This window comes from Prionailurus viverrinus, chromosome E3, assembly GCF_022837055.1.
Source record: "Prionailurus viverrinus isolate Anna chromosome E3, UM_Priviv_1.0, whole genome shotgun sequence".
Taxonomy (NCBI): domain Eukaryota; kingdom Metazoa; phylum Chordata; class Mammalia; order Carnivora; family Felidae; genus Prionailurus; species Prionailurus viverrinus.
The window spans coordinates 31,784,421-31,803,353 of record NC_062576.1 but is presented as its reverse complement, the minus strand read 5'-3'; the positions used below and the strand labels follow the sequence as shown (position 1 = coordinate 31,803,353).

The following is an 18,933-nucleotide window of genomic DNA, read 5'->3' as shown; positions in this document are numbered from 1 at the left end:
GCTGAATGCATTACTAGGATCCCTAAAATGCTATCTAGCCGAGCTGCAAGGTACGGGATCGTTATTTGGGCACAACTTCTAAATTTCTTTTGAGTTCCTACTGGAACACAACCAAACAAACATGGTGGGTGTTGTGTGAACTTACTACTTACTAATCAAAATGCACGTGCTCTCTCACTTACGGAAATGTGAATATGTGAAAAACCGGGCCCCTGTGAGGCCGTCTCTCCTGCAGTCCTCTGCCCGCCGTGGCCCGAGGGAGCCTGGCTGCTCCGTGGGCTTGTCCCCACCAGCTCTCTGGTCTTACCGCTTCTTCAGTCAGATGTAGTTCGCGGGCCACACAGTTCACCCTTACGAGGTGTGCAGTCCAGTGGGTTTCAGTGCATTTACAAGGCATGTGACCTTCCCCTGTCTCTTTGGGATGATTTCGTCATCCCAAAGGCGAACCCCATCCCCATGAGCGGTCATCCCTTATCCCTTCCTCCTCCCGGCCCCTGGAAACCCATACCTGTTCTTGGCGTTTTGTATAAATGGAATCCTGCCGTCCGTGACCTTTTGTGTCTCTTCTGGCGTCTCGCCCTTTGCGTGACGTTCTCAGGGTTCATCCGTGTTGTAGGCGGTGTCCGTGCTTTACTCCTTTTGAGGGCTGAGTGGTCTTCGGCTGCAGGGACGAACGCCTTCTGTTGATCCATCAGTCCTCCACGGTGGCTGTGTGGGTGGTTTCCACTTCCTGGTTATTAATAATCTCCTCGCTCTTGTGTCGTATCTTCTCTTTTGTAGAAACTGTGTTCTTTTTCTTAGATTTTTTTTGTCTTTTTTTTTTGGTTGGGGGCGGGTTAAGATTTTTGGAAGATTGCATGTCTGAAAATGTTTTTACTTTCTTACCACAGGGTTTGGCTTGGTGCCTAATTCCAGGGTGGAAATAATTGCCCTCAGGGTGTTGACAGCAGTTATCACTTGATCGGTTGCTAGCTTACAGGGTTGTTCGGAAATCCAAGGTCATCTAGAACTTTCTGTCATCTGTAAAAGTTCTGCCTCCGCTCCGGAAGTTAGCACCCTCTTCAATTTGTCTCTCTTGACCTGAAATTTCCCTGTGAGGTGCCTGAGCATGGTTCACCCCTCGTGCTGTGTGCCCACTGGGCTCTTCTGTCCCCGCACCCGCCTCTCTGGTTCTAGGACATTACTTGAATGAAGTCTTTGATTTCCTGGTCTCTGTTAACTTCCTTTCCCCCCTTCCCTTTCTTGGTTTCTCTCAAATGGTAATTCTCCGTTTCATTTTTTTTCCCCTTTTGTTATCCTTTGGCTCTGTCTTCCGGACATTTTCTTACCGTCTGTCCTTTGTATCTAGTGTTCCCTTACTGCTGTCCCAGTTTGGCGTTCCAAACGAGTTTGTCTTTTTACTCTGTGCGTGTGTGCCTCTTTTTCTTCTTTTTAGACTCCTCTCGGTTCCTGTTTTCAGCTGTACCGTCATCTTCTGTCTCTGGGACTGTGACCGACAGTTTGCAGATTCTCGAGTGTATTTTTCCCTAACTTGTGTCTCTCCCTTACAAGATGTTCTCTCCTGTCTGTAGATTCTGGTCCGGGTTTTCCGTCTTAGGTGCTTGTCTCAGACATGAGGCGATCTCTGGCCATGTGCTCCGAGATAGGGGTGAGGTGCCACAGAGCCGAGCTCTCTGTGTAGGAGCTGTGCTCGTGCCCTGGTGGGGTGATCTGGCTGTGCTGTGTCACTGCAGAGCCCCTCGTATCAGCCCCTTCCGGTCTTTTCCTCAGCCTGTTAAAATTCCAGGACAATCCTTTGTACTATGTTGGCTTCTTGCTGCTGGGGAATGGGAAAAGAGGAATGGAAGAAGTTCAGCAGTACTGTTTCTCACTCTCTTTCCTGTGGGGTACCCGTGCCTTCAGCTCGGTCCAGACCACTGTTTTCACCTTCTCTGGAGAATAAGCCCTTAATTTTCTGCAAATGGTTCCTCCTTCTCCTCCTCCCCCTCTTCCCCCCCTTCCCCCTCCTCTCCCTCCTCCCCCTTCCCCTCCCCCTCCAGTGTTTGTTTATTTTTGAGAGAGAGAGGAGCGGGGGAGGTGTAAAGGGAGAGGAAGACAGAGAATCCAAAGCAGGCTGGGAGCTGTTGTCACAGAGCCCGATGCAAGGCTCGAACCCAGGGGCTGTGAGATCATGACCTGGGCCGAAGTCTGACACTCAACTGACCGAGCCACCCAGGCACCTCTGCAAATTGCTTCTTAAACAGACTTTTTTATCTTTCCTCTTCACATTCAGCCCCATGTTTACCCTCCCCCCCCCTTCTAGAAATGTCTTGTATTAGCACTTTGTCAGCTGTTGGCGAGTTGTCCCGTTTGAATGAGATTGCATTTTGGTGTTGTGCACCTGCAGCCCAGAAAGAAATTCTCTCAGGTCTGTCTTGTTGCTCGCCAGTGATTGGCCTGCTTCTTGGCTTCTCGAGTTTTGTCGTCTTGTCCCCTCTCTCGCTCCCTTTCTTTCTCAAGGGTGATGCTGCTAGAATTTTTAAAATTGGTATTTCAATGGGACTCAGAGGATGCGAGCGTAAATGAATGTGTTCAGTCTGTCATCTTGAAGTGGAAGCCCTTTAAAGGTTTTCTCAGTACCTATTTCAGGTTGCGGAGGGTTCCTGGGTCACTGTCCTCAGCACTGGCTGGGCTGCGGTCACTCCTGGGATGGGAGCAGCTTAGGACGCATTCCAGTGGGATGTGTGTCGTCATTCAGGGCCCTGCTGCCTCTGGGCCTCTATCTCGTGGCCTGATGGAGCCTCTGGGAGAGGGCTGAAGGCGGAGCCGCAGTCGGTGCAGACTCAGTACCCCCAGTTTTGCTTAGCCTTGGCCCACTTTCTCGTCCTCCCCCGGTCTGTCCAATTGCTGGTGCCAGAGGGGGGCTGGCCTTCACTACCATCTCCTCAGTCGATGGGGCGTCCGGGAGTTCCGTCTCCTGGAACACGCAGGAGATGGAATCCGCTTACCTGATGCTTCTTTCTGGGCTTGGGGCTAATCCACATTCTTGATCCACGCTAGTGGGGCACTTCCTTCCTGTCCGTGTTCCCTTGTTTTTCTTGGAATTCACCTGCTCGTTCCCAGTTCTCACTTCTTGTCCTTTTCTACAAAGCAAGCATTCATGGATGCGACTCTCGAAGGAGGAGTGGCACCCGCCCGTGTCTTCTGTGCTCCTAACTCCTGCCCTGGCCTGGGAGCCAGTCTCTTGTTTGCATGGCCTTGCTGGGGATTCTGCATCAGTTGTCGAGTGTTTCCCGAAGCTGCCTAGCTTCCGCCCTAAGCACGGTTGGTAAACGTTCATTCTTAGCGGCTCTGCGTCTGCCCTGACCCCTGCCGTTGACGTCCAGCTGTAGGCGGGCGGTCCTGAGCTGGGGAACTGTGCTGTTGGAGAAAAAGAAATGTGACCAACATAACAGGTGGAAACGGAGGCTCCTACGTCTTGCCCGTGTGTCATCTGTTTTGCCCTGGGATGGGGAGTGGTGACCGGGCGGTTCCCCAGACTTCTGTGTGTCTGTCTCTGTGACACTTCCATTCTTACCATTCACTTCATTGTACTTGTGTGAAAATGTTGGAGGGGTGAAGTCATTAGTAGTTGGGATCTTTTTTCTGCCTCATCAAAAGCACTCTCTCTGTGGAGAAACCATTTGGCAAAGACCAAAACATTTTTTCACTGGGAGAATAACTTTTGGTTACTGTGAAAATATTTATGGGGTTTCTTTGTTTTCCTAAAGCTGTCCCAAACCTTTGGAACGTTGATGGAGAAGTTGCAGTCACTGAGCAGAAGCCGGGAGAAGTCGCCGAGGAGCTGGCGAGCTCCTACGAGAGAAAGCTCATCGAGGTAAGGCTGGCTGTCCCTGTGTGTTTACCCCCATGGTGGCTGCTTCGTGGATTTTCCGGAAACAGGTCCAACCTGTCACACAGATGGTAGCAGAGCATTCAGACCCTACCCCCCCCTTCCCCACGAACAAAGCAAAACACAAAATGGTGAAAGCATTGTGCTTGGTGAAGAAAACCTAGAGCAGGTTCTTCGAAAATATTAAATTAGAAAGTCTTGGTGCCTGTGGCAAGGAAGGAGAGAAAACGAAAATGTGATGTTAAAAGTAAGCAAACAAATGGACCCTTGGATTTGGAGATTACAGACAGGAGAGAATATGACAAACGACTTTGTGCTCAGCAGTGCGCACGCGTGGATGAGATGGTCTCTTTCCGAGGATAACATGGATTGTCCACATGAATGGAAGACGAGGCCAGCTTGCCTGCGGGGCACCAAACAACCGGAAGAAAGTTGTGAACATAGAGGAGGTCCCTAAGAGATAGCAAACCTGGATGCTTTTATGGCCATTTTGCTCTTTGTGCTTCCTTAAAGCATCATCTCTGTCTTTATATCCACGTGTCTGTATCTTGGTTCAAATGTGCATTATTTCAATATCAAAAAAAAATCACGAAGATGGCATAAAAAAGAAACTATAATCCACATTAAAATGGGACTTATTTAGAATTTCAAGGATGGCTTAATGTTAGGAAATCAATCAAGTCAGCTTATTAATAATTAAAGGTGAAACACCAGATAGTGATCTTGATTGGTATTAAAAAGTGATTTGATAATGTTCATCATCTCTATCTATATCTAACAAAAATACTTTTCATTGATGTAGAGTTGATATATAATGTTTCAAGTGTACAACATAGTGAGTTGACAGCTCTATGATAAAAATATTCCTGATCTAAAGAATAAAGGCAGGCACCTGGGTGGCTCAGTTGGTTAAGCCCCTGACTCTTGACTTGGCTTTGCTCATGATCTCCCGGTTCGTGAGCTTGAGCCCCATGTCAGGCTCTGCACTGACTGTGCGGAGCCTGCTTGGGATTCTCTCTCTTCCTCTCTCTCTGCCCTTCCCCCTCTCATGCTTTCTCTCTCTCTCTGTCTCTCTCTCTCTCTCTGTCTGTCTCTCTCTCTCAAAATAAATAAACTTAAAAAGAAATCTTTAAAAAAATAAAAGGGACTTCTCTGATAGGATAAACTTTTATTTTTTTTAATAAGAAACCATTAATTGTCACTGTACTCAGTGGTAAAGCTGGAGGGCTAAGTTTTCAATTAGGTAACTCCTATGTAAAATATATACTGTATAAGTGCATATCTATGTTGTATATGTTGTGGTCACATGGTGATAGTATTTATCAGAAGTCGTGCACATATACACCTATAAGTATACAACTCTACTTGTAGTACTTTCTGAATACTCTACGTTGTGTTTTATTTTGGGAATCAGGAAGATACCCACTGTTACCCTGGAGACATGCCTGACCTTGAGGCAGGGTCTTTGAGGAAGAGCCCCTAGGCTCATCTCTGGTTCCTTCCACAGCCTTGTGGTCTGTTTCATTGTGTTGCTAATGAAATCTAAAGAAGGGAGGTGAGAAACAATTTGAATTCTAACTCAAGGGAGCTCAAAGGGGAAAGAGCTGGGGTCTTAGCACAATAGGCTGATGGGGGAAGAGTTCCAAACCAGGATGGAAGGGCCTGGGGAGACTGTCCCCTCAGGGCCTCTTGTCACCCCAACACCTATCCTTGAAGCCCTATTCAGTGGGGTCGTTGACCAGAGTTGGCTGCTGGTGCTCTCAGGTGCTGGGCCATCAGTGCCTTCCCAGAAAGCCTGGGTGGAGAGGCAAATGGGCGCCCTTCCTTCAGGATTGTGGTAGCCTGTGTGTTTGTCTCCCCCAGGACCTCGAGTCCCCGGAAGGCAGAGACCATCTGTTCTCATCTGTGTATACTCAGCTACCGTTTATCGGCAAGTGGTAACGCGAGTATTTTTAAGTTCTCCTAGGACAGGCATGTCTCTGGTTCGTTGAATGAATGAAGAGCTCTTGAGCTCAGAACGGTGGCAGGGTTCTTCTCAGAGTGGAAATGGGTTGGTAGCTTGTGTCCCTTCAGGAAAACCAGGGCCGAGTGTTGAGTTGTAAGGACTTGGTCAGACCTGCTCACATTGTGGAGATTAGTGCTCCTGTCCCCTGACTCCTTTGAGCATGCTCAGCCCCAGGCCTGAGGCAGCGATCCACCTGTAGGTTCGTCCAGCTGGAGAGCTGACCTGCTCTTTGGTAACTCTGGCTGTGAAGGCTCGAGAAGACCTTGGCTGGCTGCTTGGCCCACTGAGCGAAGCACCGTAGATCATTTGTTCCGTGGGACATTAGTTGCTTGATCTGGTGTTTAGTGGGTTCCTGCTTTCTGCATAGGAAACGGCAAGGACAAAGGTCCTGCCCAGGGAGAGAACAGGCAGGTTCTAGGACCAGAAAGGAGACCCTCATGTCTGGAACAGAGCAGACATGTGGAGAGATGTAGCGCTGTGGCTGCTGAAGTCGGTGGGCCAGATGACAGTGCTTTGGAGGCCGTGTGTGGCCGTGCCACCACCTGCTTTGACTGTGACGGAGTCTCCCCATCTCCCTGAACGGAGTTAGTGACGTGCAGGGAAGGTGGTGGTGGGGTGCGCTTGCGTTGTCGTTCTTGTTAGCTGCTGCGTCGGAGGGGGTGGTGGTCGGGGGCTAAGAATTGGTCTCGTCAGCCTTAACTTCCTGTCTCGTGGTCCGCAACCTCCTTACTCTGGGACCAGTAATAGAGTTGGTGGCCATGGCGGAGGAGCGGGGAGGGACGGGAGCTTGGAGCAGAGATGGTCCTCCGAAGGCATTCGGTCCCCCAGACTGATTTTTCGTTATGTTTCTGATGGCACAGGGAGGTCCGTCTGTCAGTGATCTTTCGTCCGTGGCATCTCTTTATCCCAAGACTTTTGCTGAACCCTTTAGGTTACCAGTAATTGAGTGCTTTTCAACGTTCTTTGTGATGCTTATCTGTCATTTCATTATGGTTGGTTGTTACCAAGGGGTTCTAAACACGTGTCTGTGTGACGTAATGAAAGCATGTGGGGGAAGAGTTGATGCACTTCCTTAATTTCAGGAGCAGAGGGAAAAGCGACCTTCCATTTTAAATAATAGGACTGTTTGAAGAACCCCAACAACTGAATTACTTTTTCGTGATTCGTTCCAGTGAGAAGGGAGTTCCTGAACATTCTTTTCCTAGATGTCTCTCAGCGTTGAAGCCGCCTCATCCACCCGTGCACATTGCATACACATCGGTGCTCAGTGACCTGAATCTCACACCCCTGGCAGCTCAGGACCCAAAGTCTACACCGTGAGTCGCCTTTTAATGGCTGGAGAGCATCAGGGACCAAAGACTGCCAATCGAGAGATGGTTCTTGACACCCTTTGATGGTTAACTTTTGAAAGCAAGAAGGAAGGGAGAGTGCTGGCAGGTGTAGGCTCACCTGGCGAGGGGGGAGAACATGAATATAAAAACACCGATTATTTACCAGCCACTGTGATACTCACAGCTCGCTGTTGGGTGCACACTTCTTTCCGGGCCACGGGCTAAGAAAGCCTTTACGTGGATGAACTCATGTGATCCTCAGCAGACTTCGTCAAGGAGGAACCTGTTCACAGCTGTTCAACTTTGAGAAGTTGAGGAACGTGCCCAAGATTTTTCGGCTTGCTAGGCAGCAGAGCTGGATTCGAATCACCCAGGCCGCCCAGCACGAGAGCGCAAACTGTAATCTGTCTGCCATGCTCTGGAAGGCCGCTCTCACGGGAGAAACAGAGGCTGGGCCTGACCGAACAGAAGGGATGGTCCCTGGTCGTGTTGGAGAGAATGCGTGGAGGGAGGAAAACGAGCGGTAGAAAACAGAGATGGTACGGCGCCAGCCGTTCACGGCGGTGCTGCGGGGAGGGCACACCGCGCACCCTTCCTTAGTTGCGGCAGAAGGGTGTGATCTCCTCGGTGCGGCAATTACCTGCTTCTGTAGCGAGTGGAATAGAGCCCCAGGCTGGGAGCTCCTCCAGGGAACCGTAGATGTTATCTTTTTAACTGCATGTTAATTGCCCGACATGGTTCCAGCATACAGTAGGAGCTCCCTAAATAGTGAGCCGAATGACAGTCTCTCGAGCGGAATCAGCTGTTCACTGCAATGTTTGTAGAAAGTGGTAGATGTGACTTAATGAAGCCCTGGGTTGCGAGGGCGTCGTACGGAGCACTGCTATAGCTCAGGAGGGATGTGTGATGAGAGGAAACAGGGGTTCTTCAGGGGAGGCAGACTTGTTTCTGGCCCTCAATTTCAGGAGGAATTTGAGCCTGGAGAGGACACTGAGGGACAGACAGACCATTCCAACTCCTATAGCACATGTTTATTGAGGACTTCTAAGTGTCCAGCCCCTTCTTCCTTCCTTCCTCCTCCTCTCGTGGCCTTCCCTTCCCCGGGAGCCATATGGCTGATGGTTCCAGGAGGTGGTCATAGAAGATGTGAGTTGAGGCAGAGACGCCTCTCAAATGGCATTTACTTCCCTGGATTGTGTTTTCCTTCTTTTCTGGTGGCGTCTCTGATGTCTCACTGGTGGGTACCACTGGCTCCTCATCACCCCCAGGCTTGGTCCTGGGGCACAAGGATGAGGAAGAGCTCAGGCACCTTATGGGAGCTTCTAGAATGTGCCTCCCTTTTTCTTCCATTACTGTTAGTAAGGACGCTTGAAATTGCTTTTGTAAACTTTGTATCTATCTTGAGGATCTAGCCATGAGGAGCAGTTGGTTTGTGCTCACCAAGGGTCTTGAGGGTAAAAGACAATGGATGCGTCCAAGGAAGATGTGTTCTGAAAGTCTGCTTTACCTCCTTTAAGGACAGTTCCTTCAGTTTAGAGTCCTTTGTAGAGGTTTCCCGGTTCTTTTCTGCCAGGTGTGTCAAGGAGAGTGTAAAATTCTGTGGCATCTGACTTTGTTCCTGCATTTCTTCAGCCCCACCTTCTCCAGCTGTGTGGCCTGCAGACCACATCTGTCCCCCATCAGAGAGACGGAGCACAGGTTGTCACTCCCTGCCGTGTGTTCCGGGGCACTCCTGTCCTCTCTAAGTCCTCATTTCTCTGTCAGTAAAATGCAGCCAGTGATGCAAACGGGTAGGGCTAATTTGAGGAGGCATCTTCGGGCCTTCTTTTCTCCCTTCTGGTTTTTGTTTTGTTTTGTTTAGTTTTGAGGGTTGACCTCGCCACAGCTTGCTTTCACGGAGGGGAGAAAAGCCAAGTCCTCTGCCCTTCCTTGGCACGGGGGCGGGAGGGTGCCTGAGCCAAGGCAGAGGGGCTTTAACTCTTGCGTGAACAGCAACGGGGCGTGGGAGGCCCATTCATTCAGAAGCGGCTGCCTGCATGCTCTCTGCATTCCCGTTGAACTTGGCAGCACTATTCTGGGTCCAGTCCTTTATCGGAGCCCGTTTTCTCCCACTTTTCTGTTCACAGTGATGATTTCTCGGTAGTTTAGAGTCTGTTTCTGTTACTTACCTCCAAAGTACCCCAGCTCATAAGAAACTATATATATACAGTTGACCCTTGAGCAGCCGCGTGGGTCCACTTACATGGGGATCTTATCCAGTAAATACGGTATAGTACTGTAAATGGAGTTTTCTCTTAACATTCTTTATTTTAAGAATACAAGACATACACCGTATGTGTTAATTGGGTATGTTATCGGTGAGGCTTCTGGTCGAGAGTCAGCCATTAGCAGTTAAGTTTTGGGGGAGTCAGAAGTTACATGCAGATTCTTGACTGTGCAAAGGTCACGCCTGTAATGTCCATGTCGTTCAAGGTCACCTGTGTGTGTGTATTAGCAGTAGATGACATTTCCATTCATTTCCCCTTACAGTCTCTGCTTGCCAGGCCTCCTTTATACCTCCCTTCTCTGTACCCAAGTTGGTTTTTTTTTTTATTTTTTTTTAACGTTTATTCAGTTTTTTGAGAGACAGAGACAGAGCGTGAACGGGGGAGGGGCAGAGAGAGAGGGAGACACAGAATCGGAAGCAGGCTCCAGGCTCTGAGCTGTCAGCACAGAGCCCGACGTGGAGCTTGAGCCCGCGGACCGTGAGATCATGACCCGAGCCAGCGTCAGACACTTAACCAACTGAGCCACCCCCACTCCCCTCCGTACCCAACTTCTGAGGTTTGGCCCTGCACCCCTGCTGTTAAATCGCCGGTTCACCTGCTTCAGAACTGCCAGCCCCTCCTCTCTGCAAACAGGTTTTTACTTCCTCCCGTGTGTCAGGACTCAGCTAGCTTTTGATTGATTTCTCAAATTATAGGATACTTATCATTTACTGTGTGAGTGTAGTTGGTCCCTGAATTTTTGCTCATGGGTGAAATAAATGGTATATTAGCAACATTTATTCTCATTATAATGGCAGGTTACTATTAATGGAAAAGTAAGCTGCAGCTGGCTAAAAAAAACCACATTCATAACCACATGCTGGAGATAATGGAAAAGTTCCCTGAGGCGACCTGGACCTTGGGAACGGTCAGACCGCCAGCACTTGATTCATAAATTGGCCCCAGTAGCATCAGGCCATCTTGATGGATCTGAGAGTCCTTTTTATACGAAAGAAGGATGATGAACTTTGCAGTAGAATACCGGATTCCATGTAAGGACTCAGGGTGAAGAACCCTGAGCTGAGATCTACATGAGACCTCTGCTCCTAGTGAAAAATAGGGTGTGAGTTTGTTTTTGTTATTTTAGTCACAAGGCGCTGAGTGATTAAGACCAGGCTCTCCCCTCGTGGTGGGGCGTGGAAATGTTTTCTCAGGAAGTAAGACCGTTGAAGTGTTGTCACCTATGAGTGAAACCTGGCAAGGAGTTCTCTTTTCTGGAGGGGTAGGTGTAATTCTCACTAAAATGTGAATGACAGACAAGACTAAACCTCTAAGGACTTCTCTAAATCTTTTTATTTTGGAGATGTGGCAACATGTACAAAACCCAGAATAGTCTCATGAGCCTGTGTGTCCCCATCTCCTGGCTTCAATAGTGACCCACCTCTTCACCACTCTCGCGTCTTCTTTGTCCCAGTCTCCTGCGCAGTCTTTCACGGTATTGTGAAGCAAACTCAAGATTTCATGTAACTTCATTCCCACTTATTCCAGAATGTATTTGTAAAAAGTAAGAGGTTTTAAAACGCACACACACACACAGTCCTGTGAACGGAGCACCTTTCAGAGGGCCCCTTGCTTCCGGATCCCCCTCCTCGGGGCAGAAGGAGGCTGGGAGAGGAAGCTTAGCCTTTAGTTCGTTGAGGACCGCCCACCTCGGGTCTTGTCTTCCTGTGTGCCCCTTGCTTCCGTCAGACATTGATTCCAGCTGGTACTGACCATGGCTATGTCTCCAGCACAGCCACACTGGCCCTGCGCTGGGAGTGCTGGGAACTGAGGAGTTGGGAGAGGAGTGACCGGGGCTTACAAAGTTTCCACCAGCGCCCTGGGCCTCCCGGCCTCCCGTGTGTTGATGAATGAGCTCATTCCCTGATGATGACCTCAGAAGAGACAGGCTGTCTCCCACAGGCGGCTCTGCCGGTAGTCATTAAAAGGGTGTTTTTGCTGTGGATTCTTCACATGTATTTAAGAGTAGACAGGACAACACATGAGCTTCCACGTATGGTCCGTGAACCTCCACCCTTGTGAACTCGCGTGGCCAATCTTGCTTCGTCCGTGTATCTTTCCACTTCCCCATCTTCTCCTTGTGTTGGAAGCAAATCCAAAGCATGGCCTTGATTTCATCCCAAAGTATTTTAATCTCTTATAAGACATAGGGTTTCCCCCTTTTTAAAAAAGAAAAACAGCCTACGCATATCACTATCCTACCTACAAGTCAGCAATAGTTCCTTAATGCCATCAAGTCTCTGGCGAGTGTTCAGATTTCCAGTCCAGACACATTTGACTCATGTCCAAATGGGATCCATCCACATACTGTGATTGGTTCATAGACCCCTAAGGTCTCTCAAACTACAGGTTTCCCACCTGTATCTTCCCTGGCCCCCTTGTTTTACTTGTAATTTATTGAAGAAACTGGAGAATTTCTCCCACCAGTGTTTTTGAGGGCTTATTATGTACTTTGATTTTTCAAATTATAGGATGCTTATCGTTTATCGTATGAATGTAGTCATTCCCTGAATTTTGCTCATGGGTGAAATAAATGGCATATTAGCAGCATTTATTCTCATTATGATGGCAGGTTACTATTAATGGGAAGTAAGCTGAAGCATAAAGCTGGTAAGAACGCTCTGTGATCTGTTTGGCTTCTGGTGACATTTATGTAAAGAAAAGCAGCCAATAATCTATGGTAATGATGGTGACAGCAGTTAGCATAAATTGAGGGCTTACTCTCTTTCTAGGCATGTGCTGATGGTGGCACCTTGGATTGTTTAATGTTTGGTACATCCTCACAGATGAGGAAACCGAGGCTTGGAGCAGAGAGCCCCGTCCGAGGTCACAGGGCTTGCGTGTGAAGAGCCAGCACGCGACCCTGGCCGTCTGACTCCCACACCAGCGCTTTGGCTCTTAGGGCCTCCTGATGCCCAGCTAGGAGGAGCCGGGCCTTCCTAGCTGGCTCTAACTTGGCTTTTTCAGAGCCTGGGCCGTGAAGGCACTGACCAGTGAGCCGGCCATCAGCTTGTCAGACCCGGGAGTTACGGCAGGGATGAGGAGGGGTCATAGAGATAAATTCTCACTGACACGCTCCATACCCGCAAACAAACCTGAGTGCTTGCTCACACGGCGGGCGGCTCCTGGTGTCGGTCGTGCTCAGCAGATGCCCGCAATCTGCTCCTGTGTGCACACGCTCCCCACCCAGTGCGACAAATGAGGAGCTCCACTCTTCTCAGCGCCCTTTTTCACCGGGCGGGCCGTCTTTCTTCGCTCTGGCTCCCTGGTCTTTCGGGGGCACGTTGCCCTAGGCAGGGCGTCACCAGCTGCAGGTGACATCTGTGTCCCTGTGCGGCACGCGCACGCCCCAGTCTTGTTAGCGTCTGGCCTTGCCCATCTTATGATTTCTCTGAGACCTTCGGGCCTCTCGTTTCCCATGTCCTGGTGGAGTCACTGCCTTCTGGTGATGGTGACAGGCCCTGCGGTTGGCTCACTGTCTCCACTTGGCTGCCTTCCCGTTCTGTTGAAGTCTCATTTCTGGTTTTGTCTCTGATCTGGGAGTCTGGCGTCCTTGACAGTGAAAGGATGAAACTTTCTTAGACGCCAGGGAAAATGATCCACTCCTCCTTTTTGGGAAGTAGATAAAAAAAAAAGTTGTAATTGGGGTGGCTGGTTTTGAGCTTTTCAGACCCACACTCTTTTGGGCCTGTTTTATATTTGCTTTCCTCCTTGAAGCGGGAAGTGGCTTCTTGGAGCTACTTCTGGGTCCTCAGAAGGAATCGTCTCTATAGAAGTGGGTACAGGAGGCATTGTCCTGTTGGGGTTGGGCTCAGTGTTGAGAATAGGCCAGGTGAAGGGACAGAAGTGTCCCACCCCAGGCCACCAGCCAGCCCACCAGTAGCATCTAGGAGGTATCCCTGGCAGAGTGGAGCTATAGCAGGTGGGGGTGGGGGCCAAAGGCTGAGACGTGGAGGAGGGAGGGGTTGACTTTAATGCTCGAGGATGGAATGATGAAAAACGGCTCTAGGCCGGGTTGGTCCAGGCTGTTTCCTTGCGTAAAACTCAAAATGGCTCACCTTTGCGTTTAGACGGATTTAGACGAAACGTGTTTTTAACATGTTCACACCGTAGGACCCTGTGTCTTACAGCTCGTGCCTTCTCTTTGAGACGCAGGTCTCCCCTCCCTCCCAGCTTGTTTTAGTTCCCAGATGTGTGTGTTCTCCTCTCCAGACCTGCCCACAGGCTGCTCTTCACCCGAATCCCTGTTCTTTCTCCGTGCTCCCTCCCCATTTGCCCCGGCTGCTGCCTTGCATCCTTCAGATCTTCTCCCAGGAGCTTTCCCCGTCACCCGCTGCCCTGCCCAAGGCCAGGTTCGGTTCCCCGGGTGTCTCGTCGCAGCCCTGTCTGCTGTCCTTGTCGTGCGAGTGTCGTGTTGTGTGCTGGCCTGCCTGTGTCTTTGTTTCCCCTCCCCTCCCCCCATCCTCTTCCGTTGCCTTGTTCACAGTTCTTCTTGTCCTGGCACCTGCCGTGACCCCTGCCACCTGGCCGGTGCTGGTGCTTATCTCACGGAGGAGGCTTTTGGTTGCAGGTGGCGGGGACTCTGCTGTGTGTTTATCAGGCCTGGCCTGTGTCATTGCTGTCCTCCAGGACGAAGACGACTGGGGCCTTCCCTGTCTCCCTTATGGTTTGGTCAGGACCCTGTGACGGCTGCTGGCCGTTGGGCTGTCAGTAGAAGTGGGGAGTGTCCTCCAAAGCTGAAGGCTGGAGTGGATTTTCTGCGCATTTCTCCTGTGGTGACCCTGGAAGCTGCGTGTTCTGTGTGGCGTGGCTACAGACAACACTAGCCTGGGTTCCCGAGTCGCTGCTTGGAGGGCGCGGTGCGGCACGGGCACGCCGCTGGGCCCCCTACAGGCTGGGTGAGAGCAGGAGCAGACCGGATCTGCCAGGCTTTGCTTGTTACTGTGTCAGAGCACCGCCTACCCTGACTGTCCCCAGGAAGAGTATTCCTTGATCCCAGGGAGACACCGGCTTTAGGTGTGGCTGAACTGTGATATGCGAGCTGTGTTACCAGGTGCCTGTTGCCCTCTGTCTGGCCCCCGCCTCTACCATTTCTGAGTTGGCATCATCTTCTGTGGATGTCCCCCTCTCCTCGGCCTGGTCATACATGGCTGTGATAACCCCTGGACAAACGTTCTTGTTTGAGGTTCCCATGCAGAGGAAAAAGCAAGAGTTTCCATTCCCAGCAAGAGGCTTCAGCTGACTCGGATAGAGCCGGCTTAGATCCCACACTCCCTTTCCAGCCAGGATCTCACTCATGTGCTAGGCTAAGGGAGGGCCCTGTTCACACACGCAGGCGGAAGGCTGGGGAGAGGGGGCCCCACATGAAAACTGAGACCATTGCTAGAGGGAAATGGGTGCCAGAGAGGTGGATGCCAGCGTCCACGTCGGTGCTCAGTGAACGTTTGAATGAGTGTATGAAAGAACAAACAACGTCTTGAGTTGCCAGCCGAGTCGGTACATGGATGAATGACCCTCGTCCTTGCCTTAGGGGCTCCCAGCCTAGTGGCGGAGTCAAACAGTGATTTCCAGCAGCAAGGGGTCAGAGAACCAAAACGAGTACCACAGAGAAGAGAGGGTTAGCTGCGAGGTCTGGTGGTGGAGGGGACATGGTTTGGCCTAGCCCGGGGAAGATAACGCCAGCACTCTTCCATTTCTAAGCTGGGGCCTGTAGGCGGAGCAGGCATTCACCAGAGAGACAAAGGAAGGACGGTCCCGGCTGCGGGACCAGTGTGTACGGGGGTCTGACCGGTTGTCAGGAGGACACTGGCTGGCGGATGACGGAGGCAGAAGCCGAGCATCCTTTATCAGCGCTATATCCATTGGACACGCCTGCTAGCGTCCTTTTCGCTGGCTCCGATTAAGATTTGTTTTTCCAAAAGTGGTACGATTGGAAAATATTCTCTTCCCTCGGCCTTCTCCTCTCCTCCTGCCCCTCACACGGGCATCCGTGGGCTGTCACACGTCCCTCCTGCTCGCCGCTCTCGGCCCATGACAGCAAGCCCCTCGCAGAGCCCGGCCGGCCGTCTCCACCCGTGCAGGAAGATGTTGTTTTCCGAGTTTGGGCGGTGGTGCCGAGAGACTTTGGTTTCTTAACATCGCTCTGCAGTTGGGTCCTGGGGGACGACGCCTGAAGACGATCAGCTGGAGGGGGTTGCGGCCCTCTGGCTCGGGTGTGATTGGTCAACATTTTGTGCTAAGCGTTGTCTGAGGGGGCCCTGTCATTTTAGACGCGGGGCCCGGCTTCTAACAGCTTGATGTCATTGTTTGCTTTATCTAAAAGGAAGTAAAACCCTCTCTCCCCTGCCCATTCTCCACCACGGAGAGGCTGGTGCAGCACCGTGGCTCTGGGGATAGGTTTGCAACAGCCCGAGGTTCGACTGTCTTAGCTTTTGTGTAAGAATTGCTGCGGACGTCCGTGCCAACCGCTTTCTCATGTGGAATAGGTAGAAACCTTCCTCCAAAGTGCTTCACACACCTGGAAATGGAGCCGTAAATGAAGGAATGGTGAGGTGCAAATGAATACAGTTGATGGCACTTAATAGGCCCCTACTGTGTGTCAACAACCGCACTGGGACATCCCACACACCCTCTCATTTAATCGGCATAGCCGGTCAGGAGACCGAGGCTCAGAGAGGTTGAGCAGACCGTCCCCAGTCACACCGCTGGGACGTGGCAGTTCTGACATCGGAACTCCGTTCCCATGCCGGTGGGGGGGTGAGGGGGGGAGGCTGTGATCCTGCCACCTCACCCTTCAGACGGTGCCTTTGTGTACGGAGGTGCTCCTGGGATTGGACGGCCGTCTTTGGAGGTTAAGCTTAGCATTCGTTTCCTGACACATTTTAGGACTGTCCTCTAGTGGAATACCTTTCTAAAACTGGAAATAGCCCCAAGATGGGAACGGGAGCGGCTTTGAGGTTTCTTGCCTCCTCCTTGCTCATTACAGTGCAAATTAATCAAATGAATTATGTAGCTCAGCTAATAACTCGCTTTGATCCAACAGCTCTGTAGAAAGAATGAGTGGAACATTTTTATTTAATCCACTTTGGGGGCATAGTTGAGTGGATAAAAAAAAAAAGCACAGAGAATCCGTTTTATCCATGAGTTTTCAGCCTGCCTGTTGTTTTGGGCGGGTGTCTTTCTTCATAATTGTTAAGGTCCTTGTCAGGCTGGCTAGCTTACATGTTTTCAGCGTTTATACTGTGTTGGGCATTTTTCTGAGCCCTTTGTGTCATTTGATGCTTAAAATCACTCCCTGTGGTGGTGTTACTGGGCCCCGCATTTTACGGGGGAGGAAACTGAGGCGTGGTGACACTATTCCCATTTCAGGTCCCATGGGTACTTGGTGGCAGAGTTGGGAGTTACATTCCAATCCCTGCTGGAAAGAATTGATTCTTGAATCTGAACTACAAGTGATGACGGAGGTGGTCTGTCCCCAGGTTGGCCAGAGTGTGAGGGTTCCAACACAGCCTGAGGCGTGTGCCCTGGCCGTGTTACCTAGCCTCTGGCTGCCTTGGCTGCCTCTGTTGATGGCCTGGGAAGAATCATTCCTTTTTTCTTTTTTTAATTTTTTTTTTTTAACATTTATTCATTTTTTGAGAGACAGAGCGTGAGTGGGGAAGGGGCAGAGAGAGAAGGAGACACAGAATCCGAAGCAGGCTCCAGGCTTCACGCCATTGGCACAGAGCCCGATGCGGGGCTTGAACTCACGAGCTGCGAGATCATGACCTGAGCCGAAGTTGGACGCTCAACCGACTGAGCCACCCAGATGCCGCTGGGAAGAACCATTTCTGAGGCGTAGTGTTGAACGGGGATAGGCATCTCTTCACGCTCTTCCTCTTCTCCATAGGTGAGAGAAGGACTCTCTCGTCTCATTACCTGCTGGGGACAGACTGTGTCCCTCCTGCACCAGCAGCCCAAGCTCCAGCTGTCACAGAGCAGCTGTGGGTGTAGTCGTGTCCCGGGCCTGTCTCTCCTGATGGGCTGAGAGTGGCCCCAGCGTGCTTACTCAGGGACAGGGGGCCATCCCTGGTTTCTGTGGATGCACCGCTCCACCTGAGACCGGGAAAGACCCCGGTCCTCCCTTCTCTGCAGTCTGCGCGGGAATCTGGAAGGCTCTGGGCTCCCGCCACAGCTACTACGCTGCTCCCTGAGAGGTGGTCCTGACTCCCTGCCCCGTCCTCTTCTAGGGGATGAGGACACACTTCCCCTCTGGGGAAATGCAGACCTTTTCATCGGCGGTGTCCCCAGGCCGGCCTCTGCCTCCCTTCTGGCTTGCCATCACATGGCCGAGGACTGCGCGTCCCTCCCGGAACTGCTCTGGGTCTCTCTGGGACTCTGGATCCAGGCCCAGACAGGCGGGGCCCCAGGGAGGAGCTGGCTGTCCGTTCCCACCAGCTCATCATCCACGTCTCCGGGCGTGACTAGACGGGGATGAAGAGCACTGTGGGGGAGGGGGGGATGCCGGGGTCACTGTTCCCCCTAGGGCACCCACACCCGCCACGGGGCGCTGAGGTCCACCCCTGATCGTCCCCCTGCGCCAGCCGCTAGTTGAGCTTTCCACGAGCCTGCTGTGTTAGAGCGCTTGCCACTCGTGCTCTGGGCCACGTGCCTGAGCCCCTCTTCCTGCCAAACCAAGGGCGCTCGCTTGCACAGTTGCCCGGCCCTTTGTCGGTTCTGCCGTTCACCAGACAGCTCTCTCGCACAGCTTCAGGCTGATCCCCCCCTCCCCGGCACCCTGCTTTCTCAGCGGCTTCCGCTGACGAAGGTGAAGGTCACCCCTGCAGCGGGGGAAGGAGGAGCTGAGCCAGCCGGGCTCCGTCTTCCTCGGCGTGAGCCACCTGTTCTGGTTCCGGTGCCGCAGACTGCGCTTCGCGGGCGCCGGCCGGCCGCCACTTTGACGTGGTGACAGGAGCTTCCCGAAAGTTCCTTCTCCCCTCCACGGAACCTTCGGACTGCCCCGGTTCACTTACGTCCCTGGGCCACGCCGGCAGCTCCGTGGCCTGCTTGGGGCAAACAGGGTTACTGGAGCAGAAGAGGTTGAGAGTGGGCTTTGCTGAATTTTTCTGCTCCTCCATATTGTCCAGGTGGCTTAAGAAAATTGATTTTTTTTTTTTTTTTACATTTTAAAGATAAAAGAGGGAGACCAGCCTTACAGAAACTTTTCCTCCCACAAACTGCACCTTCTGTGTACCAGCTCTTTAACTTCCAGGTGCCTGAGAGTCACACTTCTTGAAAACGAGTCTTTAAAACTCCCTTCCCCTCCTCGACACGAAACGTGTTTGGTGGGAACGATCCAATTCCCGCTCTGCAACACATAGAAATTCTTTTCCCTTGGGGAAGAGAACTGAATTTAAATGCTAAAACATTACCCTTTTGTTT

At 51.3% G+C, this 18,933-nt stretch overlaps 1 protein-coding gene across 11 annotated transcripts in view; it reads left to right on the top strand.

The window, feature by feature from the left end:
* SNX29 (sorting nexin 29) overlaps positions 1-18,933 on the top strand; it is a 499,251-nt gene that overhangs the window by 253,728 nt on the left and 226,590 nt on the right. For all 11 annotated transcript variants that reach the window (XR_007147865.1, XR_007147866.1, XR_007147869.1 and 8 more), the window contains one exon: positions 3,750-3,856. Coding sequence is in view for 2 of the 11 variants with exons in the window: in XM_047839171.1 (XP_047695127.1) it covers positions 3,750-3,856 (107 nt within the window). In the remaining 9 variants the exon portion in view is untranslated. The remainder of the gene's footprint in view (positions 1-3,749; positions 3,857-18,933) is intronic.